This window comes from Scheffersomyces amazonensis (assembly GCF_036850825.1).
Source record: "Scheffersomyces amazonensis strain UFMG-HMD-26.3 chromosome Unknown RJT21scaffold_4, whole genome shotgun sequence".
Taxonomy (NCBI): domain Eukaryota; kingdom Fungi; phylum Ascomycota; class Pichiomycetes; order Serinales; family Debaryomycetaceae; genus Scheffersomyces; species Scheffersomyces amazonensis.
Genome location: NW_027042744.1, coordinates 934,628 through 951,054, shown reverse-complemented (window position 1 = coordinate 951,054; position 16,427 = coordinate 934,628). Strand labels below are relative to the sequence as shown.

Genomic DNA, 16,427 nt, shown 5'->3' with positions numbered 1-16,427 from the left:
ATTAACTAATGAATATAAAGTACATTTAATTGTATAAATAAAGATCGTATTTAAAAGATAGTAATAATGTATGAAGTAGAATTTAAGATTTATCGATTTTGTCACAGTCAATTGAGGTAAAACTGATAGACTGACACAAGAATATTCAACAGTAGCTTTAAGCTATGCACAAAGTTGAAATAGTGTAAATCACAAATGGTCCTAAACTCAATGCAAATTAGAAGAAGAAAATATCTTGGAGGGGTTTCCATGAATAAGTGTAAATTTTTGTTCCCTGAAGGTCATGAATTGTGAACTGTTTAGACTCTTTCACTGACTTTTGGTTCCCAAGCAGTATGCTTTGGTTTGGCAGTATTGTAGGTAACAAATGCACCAGAAGTATTAGTTAAATTTGGCTTATGTTTCTCTGGTAAAGGATATGCTCTAGTAACTTTTTCATCTCCAGTTAAATTAGGAGGTATAGTATTGGTACCATACCCTAACCAATAATGCCAACCTGGCTCAACTTTAGAAATATCAATTTGTGTCCATCTATCATTATATTCTACCCATCTAGTTCTTAAATGGATTTCTTCAGCATTATCTGTTTCATAATATTTGTTACCATAGTCATCTTCACCTACTAACCAACCACTCTTAGTATCATTATGAGTTTGAATTTGCCATAAAGCCCTTCTTATCCCGGACTTGTAAATGTTCTTGATAGTACGAACAATAGAAGTAGACATTGTAACCTATTGCTTCTTAGTTGATATTACTAGTACTATTCAACACTAACGGTTTATACCATAATTTTTTTCTCCATTGGTTTGATTGGGTGAACAATTTAAATTTCAGTCACGTGATTTTCTCAAAAATTGAATGCTACCAATTTGATTTCATCCATTTACTCTTACTTATAACTTTGATTTCATTTTATCTACCATACCAAATTATAATTAGCTACAATATAAAGTAATTAAATAAGTAAAGATATTTATTCAAAAAAAAGTTTTTTTTTTTTTTTTGGTTTTTATAAATTTTATAGTATAGAAAAGAGTAGAGAAAGGAATTAAAAAGACAGATGAAGCAAAGTCAGTAAAATAATAACACAACGTAAATAGAATTGAACACTGATTTCTTTTCTTTTTCATTACCAGCAAGAAATTCATTAGATATGCCAGCTAAATTCTTCCATTATTATCTAGCGACCAAAACCATATTATCTTTACCTGACCAGCAAAAGACTTGAATAAGCAAGCTTAGACAATGACACATCTGTTTGGTAAAGCACCCCAACCAGTAGAATAGTTGTTGTCCTTAGCAGATTGTTGTTGTTTAGTAGATTGTTGTTGTTGTTGAGCAGCCATTGTGAATATAATTGTTTGATGATTAGAAAGAAAAGTAGACAGAATTCATCATCAATTGAGGATTATCAAGGGGTTTATATACTTGATTTTTTACTACTATTAACCCAGTTATGATTAGTACTAGAACAATATTTAGTTAAACTCTGTCAATACCATACATTGATGATGATGATTGCAAAAACTCATTTGTTCCAAATTACATATCAAGTTTCCTAATCAAGACATGACAATGATTGTCAGCTTAAAATTTTATTCGCAGCCTTTCCAAATCCGCCTTTCTAAGTTTCATACAGCAGCAATCTAGTTTCCTATTACGGTCACTGCAATGTCAAAACTTTTAGAATCACAAGTCCGAATAAAAAGAAACTCACTTTTGTTCAAATTCTTATAACCGTTTGAGATCGCCTTTCCGTGTTTCACCTCTTATCACAAAACGCATTTGAAGTGACTTCATTTATATATTGCAGCTAGATGTTTCAAGGTTAATTCTGAAACGCGTAACCCAGAAAATTATTATACAAAAAAATATGAAACATGCAAAGAAACCCATACGTAATAGATTGACAGCATCAACAACAACACTAATCGTATAATAATAATAGCAGTCATGAACTCGTCGGATAATTCGTCAATAGAAAAGCATCAACTTGAAATTGAAAATCTTCAAAAGTTGCGGGCTGTCCTCCAAGCCGTCAAAGTAGCTACTGACAAGATTCATGAAGATATTGAAACTATCACTAAAATTAATCATGGTCAGATTTTACAAGAATCATTGGAATTAAAGAAAGTATTAGAGGAAATTTAGTAATATTATTGAATTCCCATTTTGCGAAAAATTTTTATTATATGATAGGCTATGAATTCTATATACATTATTTAGCTTTAACTGTAATCTTTGGGAATTGTTTGTGATATCCCTTAGATATATTAACTTTGTACAAGGTAGATAAGTCATTAGTTTTAGATTCTTTGACTATATTGGTGAATTGAGATATTTCAAGTGAATAACCAATTGAAGTCTTTAAGATATCCTCATACCATTTAATCACTTGAGTAGTATCTACCCAAAATTCAGAGATTCCTTCAGAAGATTTAAGATTATCAATAAGATTCTTATACTGTTGAATTGAACTATCAATTTTGGTCTTAATATGATTCAAAATCAGTATTGATTTCTCAGGTTCTGAATTATCAAATTTAAGTGAATTATTATATTGTTGGAATGTAGGAAGATTTGGTATACCAATACTTGACCAAGGCTTTAATCTCGATTTAAAGATCAATTCAGATTCAAATACAGGAATCAACTTGTATGCTGAAAGAACGATAAGGTAAAATGAAATACTTTCTAATAAATTACTAAGTGCTGCCCAATATTTAAGGAGGTATTCATTATGATATTTTTGAATAGTCAATAAATATGGTAAATGCTTCTGAGTATTGATTTGATGTTGATTCTTAAGGTTTTCCTTTTTAGGACCAGCTTTAACTTTTTTGATCTTCTTTGGATGAACTTTTTCAATATAATGAATTTTATTAGTAATGATTGTAGCTATTCTAGTTGATAAAAGCTCCATAAGTAGATTTATAAGGTAGTTACTATACCAATAAATAACGTAAATTTCAAAATCTTGATATAATTCTAAGGCAGTCCCATTCAATGCAAGGTCAATCATAAGATTGAGTTTAGTATAGTAAATGTATGAACTTATAGGTAATGCTGGCTCTGAACCTAAATCATCACCAATTTGGAGGGTTGAATAGATATCTAGTTCAAATGATTCCCATGAAACTTGAAGAGTATCCCATACCAAGAGTGCTCTTGATGTAAGTTGTTGTTGTCGACATGGATTATGGGCGACAATGCATAGATTTTGATATAGTGCATTCTCCAACTCTCCTACTAATGCGAACCAATCATCTTGTTTTTGAGAATTAACATCTTTATCATCATTTAAACGAAGAATAGTTGAATTAGGACCCACCACTGCTGAAATCAGTTCAAACACATAATCTGTTAATGTTAGAGTGTCAAAACTACCAAGTATAGATTTATCATCTCTCACCAAGTATAATTGAAAGAATCCTCTTGCAATAACATTAAAGTCCTCAATTTGATTGGCAATATCAAATCTTAGAAAATTTTCGAATTGAATGAACGAACTTGTGGAATTGGAAAGCTTGACATACATAGAAATATTGGAAAATAAGGTTGATAAGCTATCCCATGCTTGTGATGAGGGGATTTGGTAGATTTCACTAGGTATATTTTTATTATCCATATCTAATTGAACAAATTTTGAAAATGATCCTTCAACAGTATTGCCATATTCTTGAACACGTAAAAAGGAGATTTGCTCTTGTGCTCGATTGAATATAGAAGTGAGATGAGTCACTTCATTTGTTGGATCAAAGAGTTGAGAACGATGTTCAAAGATAAGTATTAACTGAATTAAACATTTTATCAAATTCAATTGTGATACTAGGATATCAACACCTGTATGAGATTGAGATTCAGAAAGTAACCATTCTATGGTTGTTTCTATATGTTCAATTATTTCATCTGGATCAACATCCATTAAGAAATCAAGATTCATATTGCGCATTGTTAAGTCTTCTTCTTCATATAAGGAATCCTGACCCACTTTCAAACAAATACCAATGAATTTAGTTAATCCAATAGAAAATATTTTTAATGCACGGTGTACTAATTGATATTCAAATGTTGATGACTTATCAGTAGATGTAGATATAGATGTAGAATTATTTGGTAATCTCTTTTCCGAAAATGAAAAATGATCTAAGAGATCAATATATGGACTTCTCCTGAGAGTATAATTGTCCAACAAAATCAGGATGTAACGATTGCTCAACACAGTAACTGGAAGAGAACTATGATTTAACCAACTCATAAGTAATATAATCAGTCTATTATTTATTGAAATAATTTGATCAAGAGATTGTGGGGCAGAAGTATCGAATTCCAATTCGATTTGGGATAATTGAATTAATCCAGTATCTAATTTGGGATTAAGAACCTCAAGAGCTCTCGTACCATCAAGAAGATTAAAATAATCGGATTTAACCACTTTATTGTTGGTTATAAGTGATAAGGAATTAAATACTTGTTCAGTTATATCGACATAATCATCATTATTAATTAATGATTTATCAGTCTTCGGATGATCATCATCTAGATTTAAAGGGTCTAAAGTTGGTTAGAAAATCATTATATGACTATAACAGATCAATTCTGTTTATAAAATTATACATACCTAGAGATATCATTACTTATAGTAGTAAAGGATTTGACAAATAGTTAATTAAATAGGCTGTGAAAAGTAACGAATTAAAAAAAAAAAATTGTCCATATATTATATTTTCTTTAATTTTAGTCCATTTCGGAAGAGTTATGTCGTAAAATCAGTGTAAGTTGTGTCGTAAATACGTTACGACAATCAGATCAATTCTACGACATAAATGCGTCACACAAGGATTTTGACAATACTGCGGGGCGGACTTTGACATTGACAGACTGAAAAAGGATAACGCAAATTTTGTGTAATATTTAAAGATTGATATATAGGGAAGGTAAGTATCAAATGTTGGAATAAGGGCTCATATTCCATTAGAATAAATAGTAGGTTACATTAAATTAATAATGGGATAGTTGAGTATACAAATACAGCTCACAAACTGTTTTATTTTAAAGTTTAAAAGGTGCTTTTGTGCATATGGACATAATTTGCAACTTCTTTTCATATGTTATCCCAATTTATTGGTAGAGAGGATGCCGATGACACTTATTGATGAAAGTAACTTAAAAAAATGCAACCACATTATACAACTCGGTGCAGTAAATGTAGTTGCAGTTCCGATGGTTATGAGGCTACTCACAAACGTAATTTTTTATTTACTATTAGATATAGTGAAGGCGGAGAAATCTCGGAGTAGTCTACGGATTCAACAGATAACCTGGGATTGTTTTCCTTTTGAATATGATCTATTATTGCTTTTGCAATTTTACAAGTTTAATTATTCCTTAGAATGGAAAATTGCTGATTCGGCGAATGAGGAATTCAACTTGTTCTAGAACAGTAGCGATATGTTCTTTGCTCGTGAGAGAAAATCTTACGCTGTATATGGGGTTGCTGCTTTAAGCATTTATTGCTATCGAAGCAATCTGCCGTCAAGATTAACCATTCGTATTAATCATCCATAATGCAATTTTGAATATCTTCTCCTTCCATCATTTGTTAAAAATCGTGTTGATAACACGAAATTCATTTAGTGACAATATATGACATAAGCTCCCATACTCCGAAGAGAGTCTAAAATTAATAAGATAATTACTGATTTCAAATAGAGAATATTTGCAAGCTGAATATGATGCGAAAGCCTGATGGTGCTAGCACTCTTATAAAATTTTAGGCTAGATAATTATATGAACACACTAGACTCAATTGTTTATTTCATGCTATATGAGTCATTTAAATACCTCAAAAAATGTTGCAGTTAGATATTTTTAGAGTGCCTTAATTAGGTACTAATCTTGCTCTTTGATTATATAATTTTAGACCATTCTAGCCGTACAGCACTAGACTGTCAAATCCCGTACAACAATTTTGATCATTCTTTTCTGGCTATAGGAACAAAGACGTTTTATTTTTTCTCATTGTTTTCGATTTGTCAGCGTGGATGTTTGAATTACGAGGGAAGGGTGGCGCACCCGGATTTCATACATTAAGGTCGATTTTACTTTCATATCTTAAAGCTGGGTGTGTCCAAAAGTGGGGACGGAGACGGGCTAAACTTTCCCATACGGAGTTACACTAAAGATTGACTCTGGTTAAAGCTAAAGGACTACGACTTATAATTATAACTATAACTATAACTATAATTAAAGGACTTGAATACATCAATTGCACAATGATAAATCTTACTAACCATGATATCCGAAAGTAATTCTGGTACAGCGATTCTCGAATATATTAGAAGATGAGAAAGATTGATGTTACTTAAGACATGAAAGGCGGCTCCACAGTTTTCCTTTTATGTTTCATTTTGTAATTAACTCTTCGGAAAACTGTGTGAACTAAAACGTGAAATTTAACTTTTGGGCCGTTTAGCGAATATCGGAATTGACTTGATAATATACACTGCAATCTACAATAATCAGACCATGATCGTATATTACATCCTCTTATATTTTTTAGTATCTTACATACGATCATTGAATGAGGCTGACTAGGTGACATTACGTATTTAGTTTAGTTTAGGAATGGCTACTATCAAAACTCAGTTAAGCCATAGAAATGAGATGAGATAAGGGGTAATTACAAGAGAGCAGAAACGAGATTCCGATCACCTCGTATAAGGCTATGTCCTACCCCCGGATCTGAACTTATCAATCCAATCTCCTTTCTTTAACCGTATATGTACTACTTCTCATATAAAAGAAAGCCATATCCCCATTATTGTTAACGAGTTACAATTTAGAAACTTTACGTTTTGTTCTTTGGAATTCAGTAATTATCTTATTTGTTTGTAATTGAATATCAATAAATAAATATAACAAATTGAATCATCAATCAATCAATTAATCAATTGATCAATCATATCATTCAATTCATTAATACATTAATTCATCCAACAAATTCTCTACAGAGTTGCTTAGTTACCCCTATAAAACTATATATGATCACATTGTCTGAGATTGTCAATAGAACATCTTAGAAGAAAGTAAAATTCCTCCACTTTAATTTTTATTCACAAGACACGCCCCTCAGAAAGAAAAAAGAAATTTTTCATCATCAAATACACGACCCCATTTTTCTGCCTGATAATACCCAAAGTTAGTGATTAGTAATAGAGATTTAATTTGAAATTATCGAAGACATAGTTTTTATATATATCTTCTTTTTACCAGCCGTTTGATATAATAGCATAACTTAATAGTTGAGTTTAATTCATACAGTTGAGTTGTCATTTCCTCTCTTATTTGTTGATTTGTGGCTTTTAATCCACTTAAGTTAAAAAGTTGTGTATAGGAAATCCTTAGAAACTCCTATTAATTTATTTTCTCATTCTACATTTACATTCATATTACATTTCCATTCCTAGACTTGCTCCATTATTTTTAACAAATATTTACAATGACAGATATCAAGAGAAACTTTTCAGAAATATATGGAAATTCTCCTGCTTCATCATCTTATGATACCCCTCCTCCTGATGGACATGATGATAAGAAATTACATACTAAACCAGGAAGAAAACCTATAGAAACTGAACCTAAATCAAAAAGAACTGCTCAAAATAGAGCTGCTCAACGTGCTTATCGTGAACGTAAAGAACGTAAAATGAAAGATTTAGAAGATAAAGTTAAGAATTTAGAAGATAAGAATATTAAAGTTACTACTGAAGCTGACTTTTTGAAGGCTCAAGTTGAAATGTTAAAGAAAGAATTATCAAGGTATAGAGGTCATACTGATTTTAGTGATTTGCATTTACCTACTAAAGTTGGACATTTATCTAATCCAAAAACTGGTGGCTATGTTCCAACTTTTGAAAATAATAATACTTCCAATAATGATGAATCATCTGCATCTTCTGTAAAATCTGTATCTGATCATCCGTCTACTTCCAGTTCAGCTACTGATAACTCTCCTCATCAACAACAATTTTCGATTGATTTTCCTTGGTCAAAGGATAATTTAAGAAATAGTTCATCAGCTTCTGCTAATCAACAGCAACAAGTTCCAGATTTAGTATCAGGTTCATCTTCATCTACATCTCCATTAAATGATAATTTATTGGTATCTCCTGATTCATCAGTTACTTCAGGTCATACTAATTCTAATATAATAGCATCTAATTTGGATTTCACAACCACTTTTGAAGAACAAGTTGATCCATTTTGTGTTAAATTGAGTGAGGCTTGTGGTACTAAGCAATGTCCAGTTCCAAAATATAAGAGAAGTGATTCTAAAGGTTCAGTATCTACTAATGCCCCAATACTAGGTGGTGGACAAGATCAACAACAACATGCTCAATCTCAAAATAATGCTCAATCTCATCGTGCTTCTCAATCATTAAATCAATTTAACTCTCCATTTTCAAATTTAGTAACTCCAACACCAAATCAATTAGGTTCTGATTTGGATTATTTAAATGATCCATTCTTTAATGGTACAGCTGATGGATTTAATTTTGATTTATCCAACAATAATAATAATAATAGTAATAATACTATAAATCATAATTCTATATCATCATCTGTATCATCTATTAGCACATCAAATCATAATAATACCAATATCACCAACAACAACAATACTCCAGCAACTACTACTTCCAACGCTTCTAATAAACAAAACAATGATCCATTACTGTTCCTTAATGATAATAATTTTGATGTTAGTCTTGCATTTGCTGACCCTAGTTTACAACAGCCTAGGCATAGTATCGTCGATGACTTTGACCCTATTTCCTTATTAACTACTGAAGAATCAATTTATGATCCTTTAAAGAATAATAGCAATAATAATAATGGAAACAATGGTAATTCTAGTATAAATGTTAACTTTAATTTTAATGAATTTGTTAAGAGTTCATTACCATCAGAAACAACACCAAAGGATAGAAACTATACTACAACTGCATCTGTTGTTGATGTTCAAGATGTGGCTGCTGATGATGATGATGATGATAATCTTGTCGTTCCAGCTCCTGCTGAATCTATGAGATGTAGTGAGATTTGGGATAGAATCACTGCCCATCCAAAGTATACTGAAATTGATATTGATTCATTATGTAATGAATTGAAGAATAAGGCTAAATGTTCCGAAAAGGGAGTAGTAATTAACTCTGCTGATGTAAATCAATTATTGGAACAAAGTGCCATGTTGAAACGTTGATGTATTTTCTAATTCTTTTGGTTCTGATTAACTGGTTTACTTGAGTTGTTACTATTTTTCTTTTGTTCTTTAGTTCGGATTGCTTTCCTATATTATTATTACTACTATTATTATTATTATTATACATTTTAGTTTTTTTTATGATGTGATACGCTGCTATTCAAACCTTCTGTATATACAACAATATAATACTTTTTATCACGATATGTACTTTATACTATTCATTTGGCTCTATTTTTGAAAAAATATATTTACTTAGGATTTAGTTAAGGTCTGTTTTTTTATATTTTAATTCGAAGGTTAATTTATGAGACTATAGTTTACATTATTGTAGTTTAACTTAATAGGAGTCAAAGACTTCATTGATAAATGCAAATAGGTAAGTACGAAAAAAATGAACGGTACGGGAATCGAACCCGTGACACCTGCTTGGAAGGCAGATATGTTAACCACTACACCAACCGTCCTTGTTGGTTGAAAAGTTTCTAAAACTGCATCTCACGGAAACGCAACATCACGCTTTTAGTCACGTGTAAGTCACGCTTTTATCATGCTTTTGGTCACGTTTCTCTCTGCGCTACCATTAAATATTAGGATAAGAGATAGATCCAGCTGCGAAAATCCTTATTTCAACTTAATGATAAAATCAGCTTCATTGGTCATATCAGAAATTCAATAATAATTAAATATTCTCTTTCGGAACTAAAAGCAAATATCGGTTCTTATACATTAAGAAGTTTTTATAGAATATCAAAGAGGTTTGTACGATAACTATAACAATACATGTTAACAACAATGGTGTACCAAGAAATAAATTAATCGTTCTTTATGTCCGCCGTAATTTTCTTGAATAAATCTGGAAAGATTACTATATTTCATGTTTCTATTGAATACCAACAGCTTAGAATGAAATTTTAAAGTGTTGATATTTTTGATAAACTTCGACCAAAATATTAAGAAAATATTACAAAATATAATTCACAAGCTTAGTGTAAAGATTAGTGAAAAAGATTAATATTTTATTAGACTAATTGTTCAATTTCTTAAAATAATAAGTAATAAGCAGATGAATAATAGCATAGTCTAGCAAGGTTATGAAGCTCTTTTTGTGCGAGAGACTGGATTAATCGTTCACATGCATAGAGAGAAAGAGACCATATGCTTTTTCGATTTTCTAACATCACAAGAAAAACTGCAGGTATAGCCTTTATTATCCTTAATAAAGAAAAAACCCATCTAATAGTGTTGAATCATGGTGTGATTGTTTGATACAAAAATTAACAACTTACAGCTGAACGAAGCCATGAAATATGTATGTTTGCTATACGATGTTCTCCAAGGAAACAAACAAACAAAGGAAACAAGCAAACTCACATAGATAAATAAAGACAATGAACAAGTAATTCAATATTCACGGCCGGATACAAACAAATCCGGAGTACTTCCTTCATTGCTTTATCCGAACTTATGCAAAGACCCTTAGGTCGGATTTGCAGCTTTTTATTGCAACTCCGATCTCGTATAGTTTTGCGAGGGTACGACGAAAAATAAGATTGTAAGGCTAAACGACAGGAAACTATTTTTGTAAACGAAATCCAAACGACGGGAACGAAGATATGCATGATTATATACAGTCCAAGAGACACGAAGATTCAACGAAAGTGTTTACCCATTTGAAAAATGGCAACGCTAAATTTTATTAAGCTTATTTCTTTTTAGAAATTATATATATATCTTTAAAGAGAACTTGTATTATCAATTCAACAGTTATAATAAAGTAAGACTCAACTCATACAATTAGAACATAATATATCATAATAATAAGATGCCAGAACAAGTTGTATTAGCTCATAAGGATCATAAAAGAGATGCTGAATTCACCAAAGCTTTACATGGTGAATCATATAAGAAGACTGGGTTATCAGCCTTGATGGCCAAATCCAAAGATGCATCTGTTGTTGCCAATAGTGGTTACTTTAAACATTGGGATGGAGGTGTTACTGAAGATGATGAAGTTAAAAGATTAAGTGATTATTCTCAATTAACTCATCATTATTATAATTTAGTAACTGATTTTTATGAATATGGTTGGGGTTCATCATTCCATTTCTCAAGATATTATAAAGGTGAAGCCTTTAGACAAGCTACTGCTAGACATGAACATTTCTTAGCTCATAAAATGAACATTAATGAAAATATGAAAGTATTAGATGTTGGATGTGGTGTTGGTGGTCCAGGTAGAGAAATTACCAGATTTACTGATTGTGAAATTGTTGGATTAAACAATAATGATTATCAAATTGAAAGAGCTCAACATTATGCTAAAAAGTATAATTTAGATCATAAATTATCTTATGTTAAGGGTGATTTTATGCAAATGGATTTTGAAGCAGAAACTTTTGATGCTGTTTATGCTATTGAAGCTACTGTTCATGCTCCAGTTTTAGAAGGAGTTTATTCAGAAATATATAAAGTTTTAAAACCAGGTGGTGTTTTTGGTGTTTATGAATGGGTTATGACCGATGCATATGATGAAAACAATGCTGAACACAGAAAAATTGCTTATGGTATTGAAGTAGGTGATGGTATTCCAAAAATGTATAAGAGAGAAGTTGCTGAACAAGCTCTTAAGAATGTTGGATTTGAAGTTGAATATGAACAAGATTTAGCTGATAAAGAAGATGAAATTCCATGGTATTATCCATTAAGTGGTGAAATGAAATATTGTCAAACCTTTGGTGATTATTTTACTGTATTTAGAACTTCTAAATTAGGTAGATATATTACTACTGAAGCTGTTGGATTAATGGAAAAATTAGGTTTAGCTCCATCTGGTTCTAAACAAGTTACTCATGCTTTAGAAGATGCAGCAGTTAATTTAGTTGCTGGTGGTAAGCAAAAATTATTTACTCCAATGATGTTGTATGTTGCTAGAAAACCATTAAATGCCAAAGATTAGTTGAGCTAATCTTTTCATCTTCCATCTTATCTATCATACATTGTAAATGTCATACCCTTAACTTATTTAATTAATATACACTAATAGAAATGAACGTTCAGTACATAGATCTATAAAATACATATATTCTTTTTAGTATACCATACCATACCATACCATACCTTTTAGTTTAGTTTTAGTTTTTCACAGCCACTACTCTTCTCTTCTCTCATCCTAAAACGTGCATCCCGATTAGGAATCGGAAGCTGCGCCGCATGCAGGTCATCTTCCCCCTAAGAATTTCATTTGCGCAACTAGTTCCATTGTTGCTTCCATTCATTCATTCATTCACTTATTCATTGACTAATTATATAAAGATACTTATCTCTTGTAATTGTTATAAAAATAGTTTACTATTGAAATCTCTAGTGTATCAATTAACTTTTTTAAAGAATTGATTTATTTGTATACTAACTAGAATTAGAATATATCAAATTGAGATCGTGTGGGGGAAATGTCACTTAGCAATCCAAATCTTGAAGGATACTCAATTGTTCGAGAATTTTGGTTAAAATACTATAATCCTTCGAAACAAACATTTATTGCTCCTAAAAAATGTAGTGGATGTTATAATGATGATAGATTTGTAATTTGGGCAGTATCAGTTGCTGCACAAGCTGTAGTTGATGGAGCTAGAATTTATCCTGAATTAAGACCTTTAATTCCTAATGCTATTCGTATTTTTCAAAAATATAAGAATCAACATATTAAGGGATATTCAGCTGCTGAAAATTCTGGTAATGATAGAGATATTTATTATGATGATGATGCTCAAGTTGCTAGTGCCTTTGTTACAGCTTATGAAGTTACTGGTGAAAAATATTATTTAGATCAAGGTCGTGAATTGGTAAGATTTCTTATGGGAGGTTGGAATGATAATCCAAATGCTAAGACTAAAGGAGGAGTTAGTTGGCATGTAACTAATCATTATTTGAATGCTTGTACTACTGCTGAAGTTGCTAAAGTTTGTTTACAAATTTCAAAATTTTTACCTCAAGAAGCTCATTATTATGTTGAATTTGCTGCTAAATGTGTTGATTGGTTAATTGCAGTTTTACAAGATCCAGGTGATAAATTAATTAAGGATGGAGTTCAAGATACTTCTACTAATATTAATGATACTAAATGGACTTATAATTTAGGTACTACATTATCAGCTTCTTCTCATTTATATTTTATTACAAAAGATAAGAAATGGAAAAAAATTGCTGATGAATTAGCTAATGCTGGTATAAATCGTGGAGTATTCTTTTATGATCGTGATTATGATAATTCAAAAAGATATTGGAGAGATTCATCATATTTTGTTCAATTATTAATTGAAGGACTTGCTGATTATTTATTATATGTTGGTGAAGAAGATAATGGAGATTTACCTCAAAGAATTCATGAAGAAATTAAAAGACATTTAGTTATGTTTTATGAATTTATGAGAGATCCTAAGGATGGATTATATATTCAAAGTTTTGAACCTCATTTAACTTATAAAGAAGTTTATGAAACTAAATATAAAGCACAATTTGGTGATAGAAAAGGTTGGGGATTAAAAGATGAAGATAAAGATGGTGATCAACCTCAAAAATGTTTAATGGGTTGTGCAGCAGCTGCCAGAGTATTTTTTCAAGGTGCTAGAGTTGTACCTCAAATTTAGACCTTAAAAGTAAAGTAATGATTTGCTTATATTGACCTTATTGTTTTATTATGTTAATATATATATAAATATAAATATATAAATATACAATTCTATATTCAAATGCAAAAATTTATTTAAATCTTTAACTTTGGTAAGTTAAATGCAGCAGTTGTAGGTAATGCAAATTGTGGTCTTTCCACAATGATAATTTCATTAAGTCCAAAATTATCAACTTTCATAATTGGTCTATATTTTGTGGTTAACCAAAATGGTTTTTTATCAGTAGATACATCAGCTTCTTCATCAGTTTGAATAATTTGTTGTCTTAATCTATCTATTTGACTTTGTTTTAAAGATAATTCTAAGGCATCAGTATTTTCTTCAACAATATCAATATTACCATCTATAGTAGGAGTAGATGATGAAGTTTCTTCATTAATAGTTAATCCATCTCTATTTCTTTTCTTAGTTTGAGAAGTATTCTTATACTGTTTACTAATTGGAATATTTATAGATAAATCAAAATATGCTAACCAAGCTGATCCATATATCCATACACGATCTTCTTTAATAAATATTCCTTGAGCTTTATCATCTAATGTTAAGAATTGTTGAGGTAAAAATTCACTATTTCTCTTTGACCATGAAGTTAATAATCCATTAGAAGATTGTTGTTGATTTATAAAGAATTCATATAACTTATTTTCATCTGTTAATACAACTATTTTATCATTATTGGAAAATTTAACTATATGAGGGTATGATGATAATTTTGTAATTATTGAAGATTCTTGATTTATTAATGAATATACTTCAATTGATCCATTAAATCTAGAAATAACAACTTTAGATCCATCAGGTGATATAATTAAATTATTTATAACATTAATATATTGAAGTTTACCAATAGATGAAGTTTTAGATGAAATAAGTTCAATTTCATCATCTAATTGAATGGTTTGATCTTCAATATTAATTGTAAAAGTAAATATTTGTTCATCATAAGTTAAAATAAGAAATTTAGTTAAAGAAAAGAATTTAACTAATTTTGCTCCACTAATTAATGATGTAAATGAATCATCTCTTATTTTAGATACATTAAGTTTATTTTCTTTAGTGATAGAATCTAATATAAATACTTTAACGTAATTTAAACTAGAAACTATAAGAAGATTTCCTTGTTCATTAATATCAACATTAACAATATTATCATCTTCACTTAATTTTAATTTAGATATTAATTTATGTTTTGAACCAGGAATAAGTTTCCAAATTTTAATTTCTTGATCTTGCCATAATATTATAAGATTATTGGTTTCATTTATAATTACATTAGATTTTTGTTGATTAATTAAAAGTTTTTTATAATTACCATCATGAAATTGTTGAATTGATTGAATAACAATAGATCTTTCAACTCCTCCACTTATTAAAAAATTATGACCTATACTTTCAAAAATTGACATACTTCTAATATCATTAGAATGTAATAGACGATTAAAACTATGAACCCATTTAGATGAATTTTTTGAAGTTATTAAATTAAATTGATGAATCTTTCTATCAACTCCAGCAGAAAAGATCTTTTCTTCATTAATATCATTTACTAAACTAAGTATATCAGCCTCATGAACTTTAAAACTTTGTAATAAAGCAAAATGATCTAAATCCCAAAATTTAACTGATCCAGTAGAATCACCACTAACAATTTGTCTTTTCTTTGGTAAAATAGTTATTGACCATACTAAAGTACTTTCTGTCTTAGATTTATCAACTCTCATAGTAGATATAATTCTACCTTTAGTATCACCAATAGCACTCCAAGTTCTTATTCTACCATCAGCACAACCTCCTACTAATAAATCATTTTCATGCCATTTAATACTTAATATTCTAGCATCTTGTCTTTGACATATCATATCATGTTCTAAAGATCCAAATCCTCCAGAAATATCAACAATTACAACTGAACCATCATCACATCCTACTGCCAATTTATTTCCATCTGAATTTATGGCTATTGACCAAATAATTCCAGCATTACAATCATAATTTGTGATTGGCTTTAAAGTATGAAAATCCCATTCAGTAATATAAGTTGAACCTCCAACAGAAAAGAGTCGAGGTGATTCTCCTACTTCATCACTTACACTCCAACAAAGTCCTTCAATAGATCTTCCACGAGATCCTGGAAATGTTAATTCATGAGTCCAATTATATTTAGGATTCCAAATTTCTATATCTCCATTACTTCTACCTACAGCTAATCGAAGATCATTGGTAGTCGGCCTTGTTAATGATGATGAATGCGAAAATGCCGTGGCCGTAATGGTGTGAGGCGTGTAATCTACAAATCGACAACGATGAATATCCATTATAATTTGCCTCTTTAATCCTTTTTGGTTTATTATCTAAGATCTAACTGTCATAGTTATAAAATGCAAAATAGTGAAAAATCTCTCATCACAATTTTTTTTTGAGATGGGTCTCGTGACTGCGCACGTTATTGAAAAATTCAAATCCACACA

The 16,427-nt window shown here is 30.2% G+C and overlaps 7 protein-coding genes and 1 non-coding gene across 8 annotated transcripts; 4 read left to right on the top strand and 4 right to left on the bottom strand. All coding sequences in view use genetic code 12, as the record gives it.

Moving 5' to 3' along the window:
- Window position 1: 1 nt before the first annotated feature.
- RJT21DRAFT_121242 (uncharacterized protein) lies at window positions 2-760 on the bottom strand. Its single transcript, XM_064882031.1, has one exon. The coding sequence runs from the start codon at window positions 726-728 to the stop codon at window positions 300-302; it is 429 nt and encodes a 142-aa protein (XP_064737946.1). The 5' UTR covers window positions 729-760; the 3' UTR covers window positions 2-299.
- Window positions 761-1,674: 914 nt separating this feature from the next.
- Window positions 1,675-2,154, top strand: RJT21DRAFT_5427 (uncharacterized protein; the record flags this gene model as incomplete). The annotated part of the gene is made up of 2 exons (XM_064884999.1): window positions 1,675-1,698; window positions 1,990-2,154. 2 exons carry the CDS (start codon window positions 1,675-1,677, stop codon window positions 2,152-2,154), a joined length of 189 nt encoding a protein of 62 aa, XP_064737945.1.
- A 33-nt stretch (window positions 2,155-2,187) lies between these two features.
- Window positions 2,188-4,888, bottom strand: RJT21DRAFT_43297 (uncharacterized protein). Its single transcript, XM_064884539.1, has 2 exons — window positions 4,625-4,888; window positions 2,188-4,557 (listed from the first exon to the last, which is right to left on the bottom strand). Exons 1-2 carry the CDS (start codon window positions 4,635-4,637, stop codon window positions 2,222-2,224), a joined length of 2,349 nt encoding a protein of 782 aa, XP_064737944.1. The 5' UTR covers window positions 4,638-4,888; the 3' UTR covers window positions 2,188-2,221.
- Window positions 4,889-7,504: 2,616 nt separating this feature from the next.
- CAP1 (DNA-binding transcription factor) lies at window positions 7,505-9,268 on the top strand (the record flags this gene model as incomplete). The annotated part of the gene is made up of 1 exon (XM_064880282.1): window positions 7,505-9,268. The coding sequence occupies one exon, from the start codon at window positions 7,505-7,507 to the stop codon at window positions 9,266-9,268; it is 1,764 nt and encodes a 587-aa protein (XP_064737943.1).
- A 395-nt stretch (window positions 9,269-9,663) lies between these two features.
- On the bottom strand, window positions 9,664-9,735 carry RJT21DRAFT_t99. Its single transcript has one exon. It is a non-coding gene; the product is annotated as a tRNA-Gly (tRNA).
- A 1,256-nt stretch (window positions 9,736-10,991) lies between these two features.
- ERG6 (sterol 24-C-methyltransferase) lies at window positions 10,992-12,473 on the top strand. Its single transcript, XM_064884537.1, has one exon. It carries the CDS (start codon window positions 11,094-11,096, stop codon window positions 12,225-12,227), a length of 1,134 nt encoding a protein of 377 aa, XP_064737942.1. The 5' UTR covers window positions 10,992-11,093; the 3' UTR covers window positions 12,228-12,473.
- On the top strand, window positions 12,425-13,975 carry RJT21DRAFT_43290 (uncharacterized protein). The gene has a single exon (XM_064884538.1). The coding sequence runs from the start codon at window positions 12,721-12,723 to the stop codon at window positions 13,915-13,917; it is 1,197 nt and encodes a 398-aa protein (XP_064737941.1). The 5' UTR covers window positions 12,425-12,720; the 3' UTR covers window positions 13,918-13,975.
- On the bottom strand, window positions 13,956-16,315 carry UTP4 (Utp4p). The gene has a single exon (XM_064882030.1). The coding sequence runs from the start codon at window positions 16,272-16,274 to the stop codon at window positions 14,034-14,036; it is 2,241 nt and encodes a 746-aa protein (XP_064737940.1). The 5' UTR covers window positions 16,275-16,315; the 3' UTR covers window positions 13,956-14,033.
- Window positions 16,316-16,427: the final 112 nt, after the last annotated feature.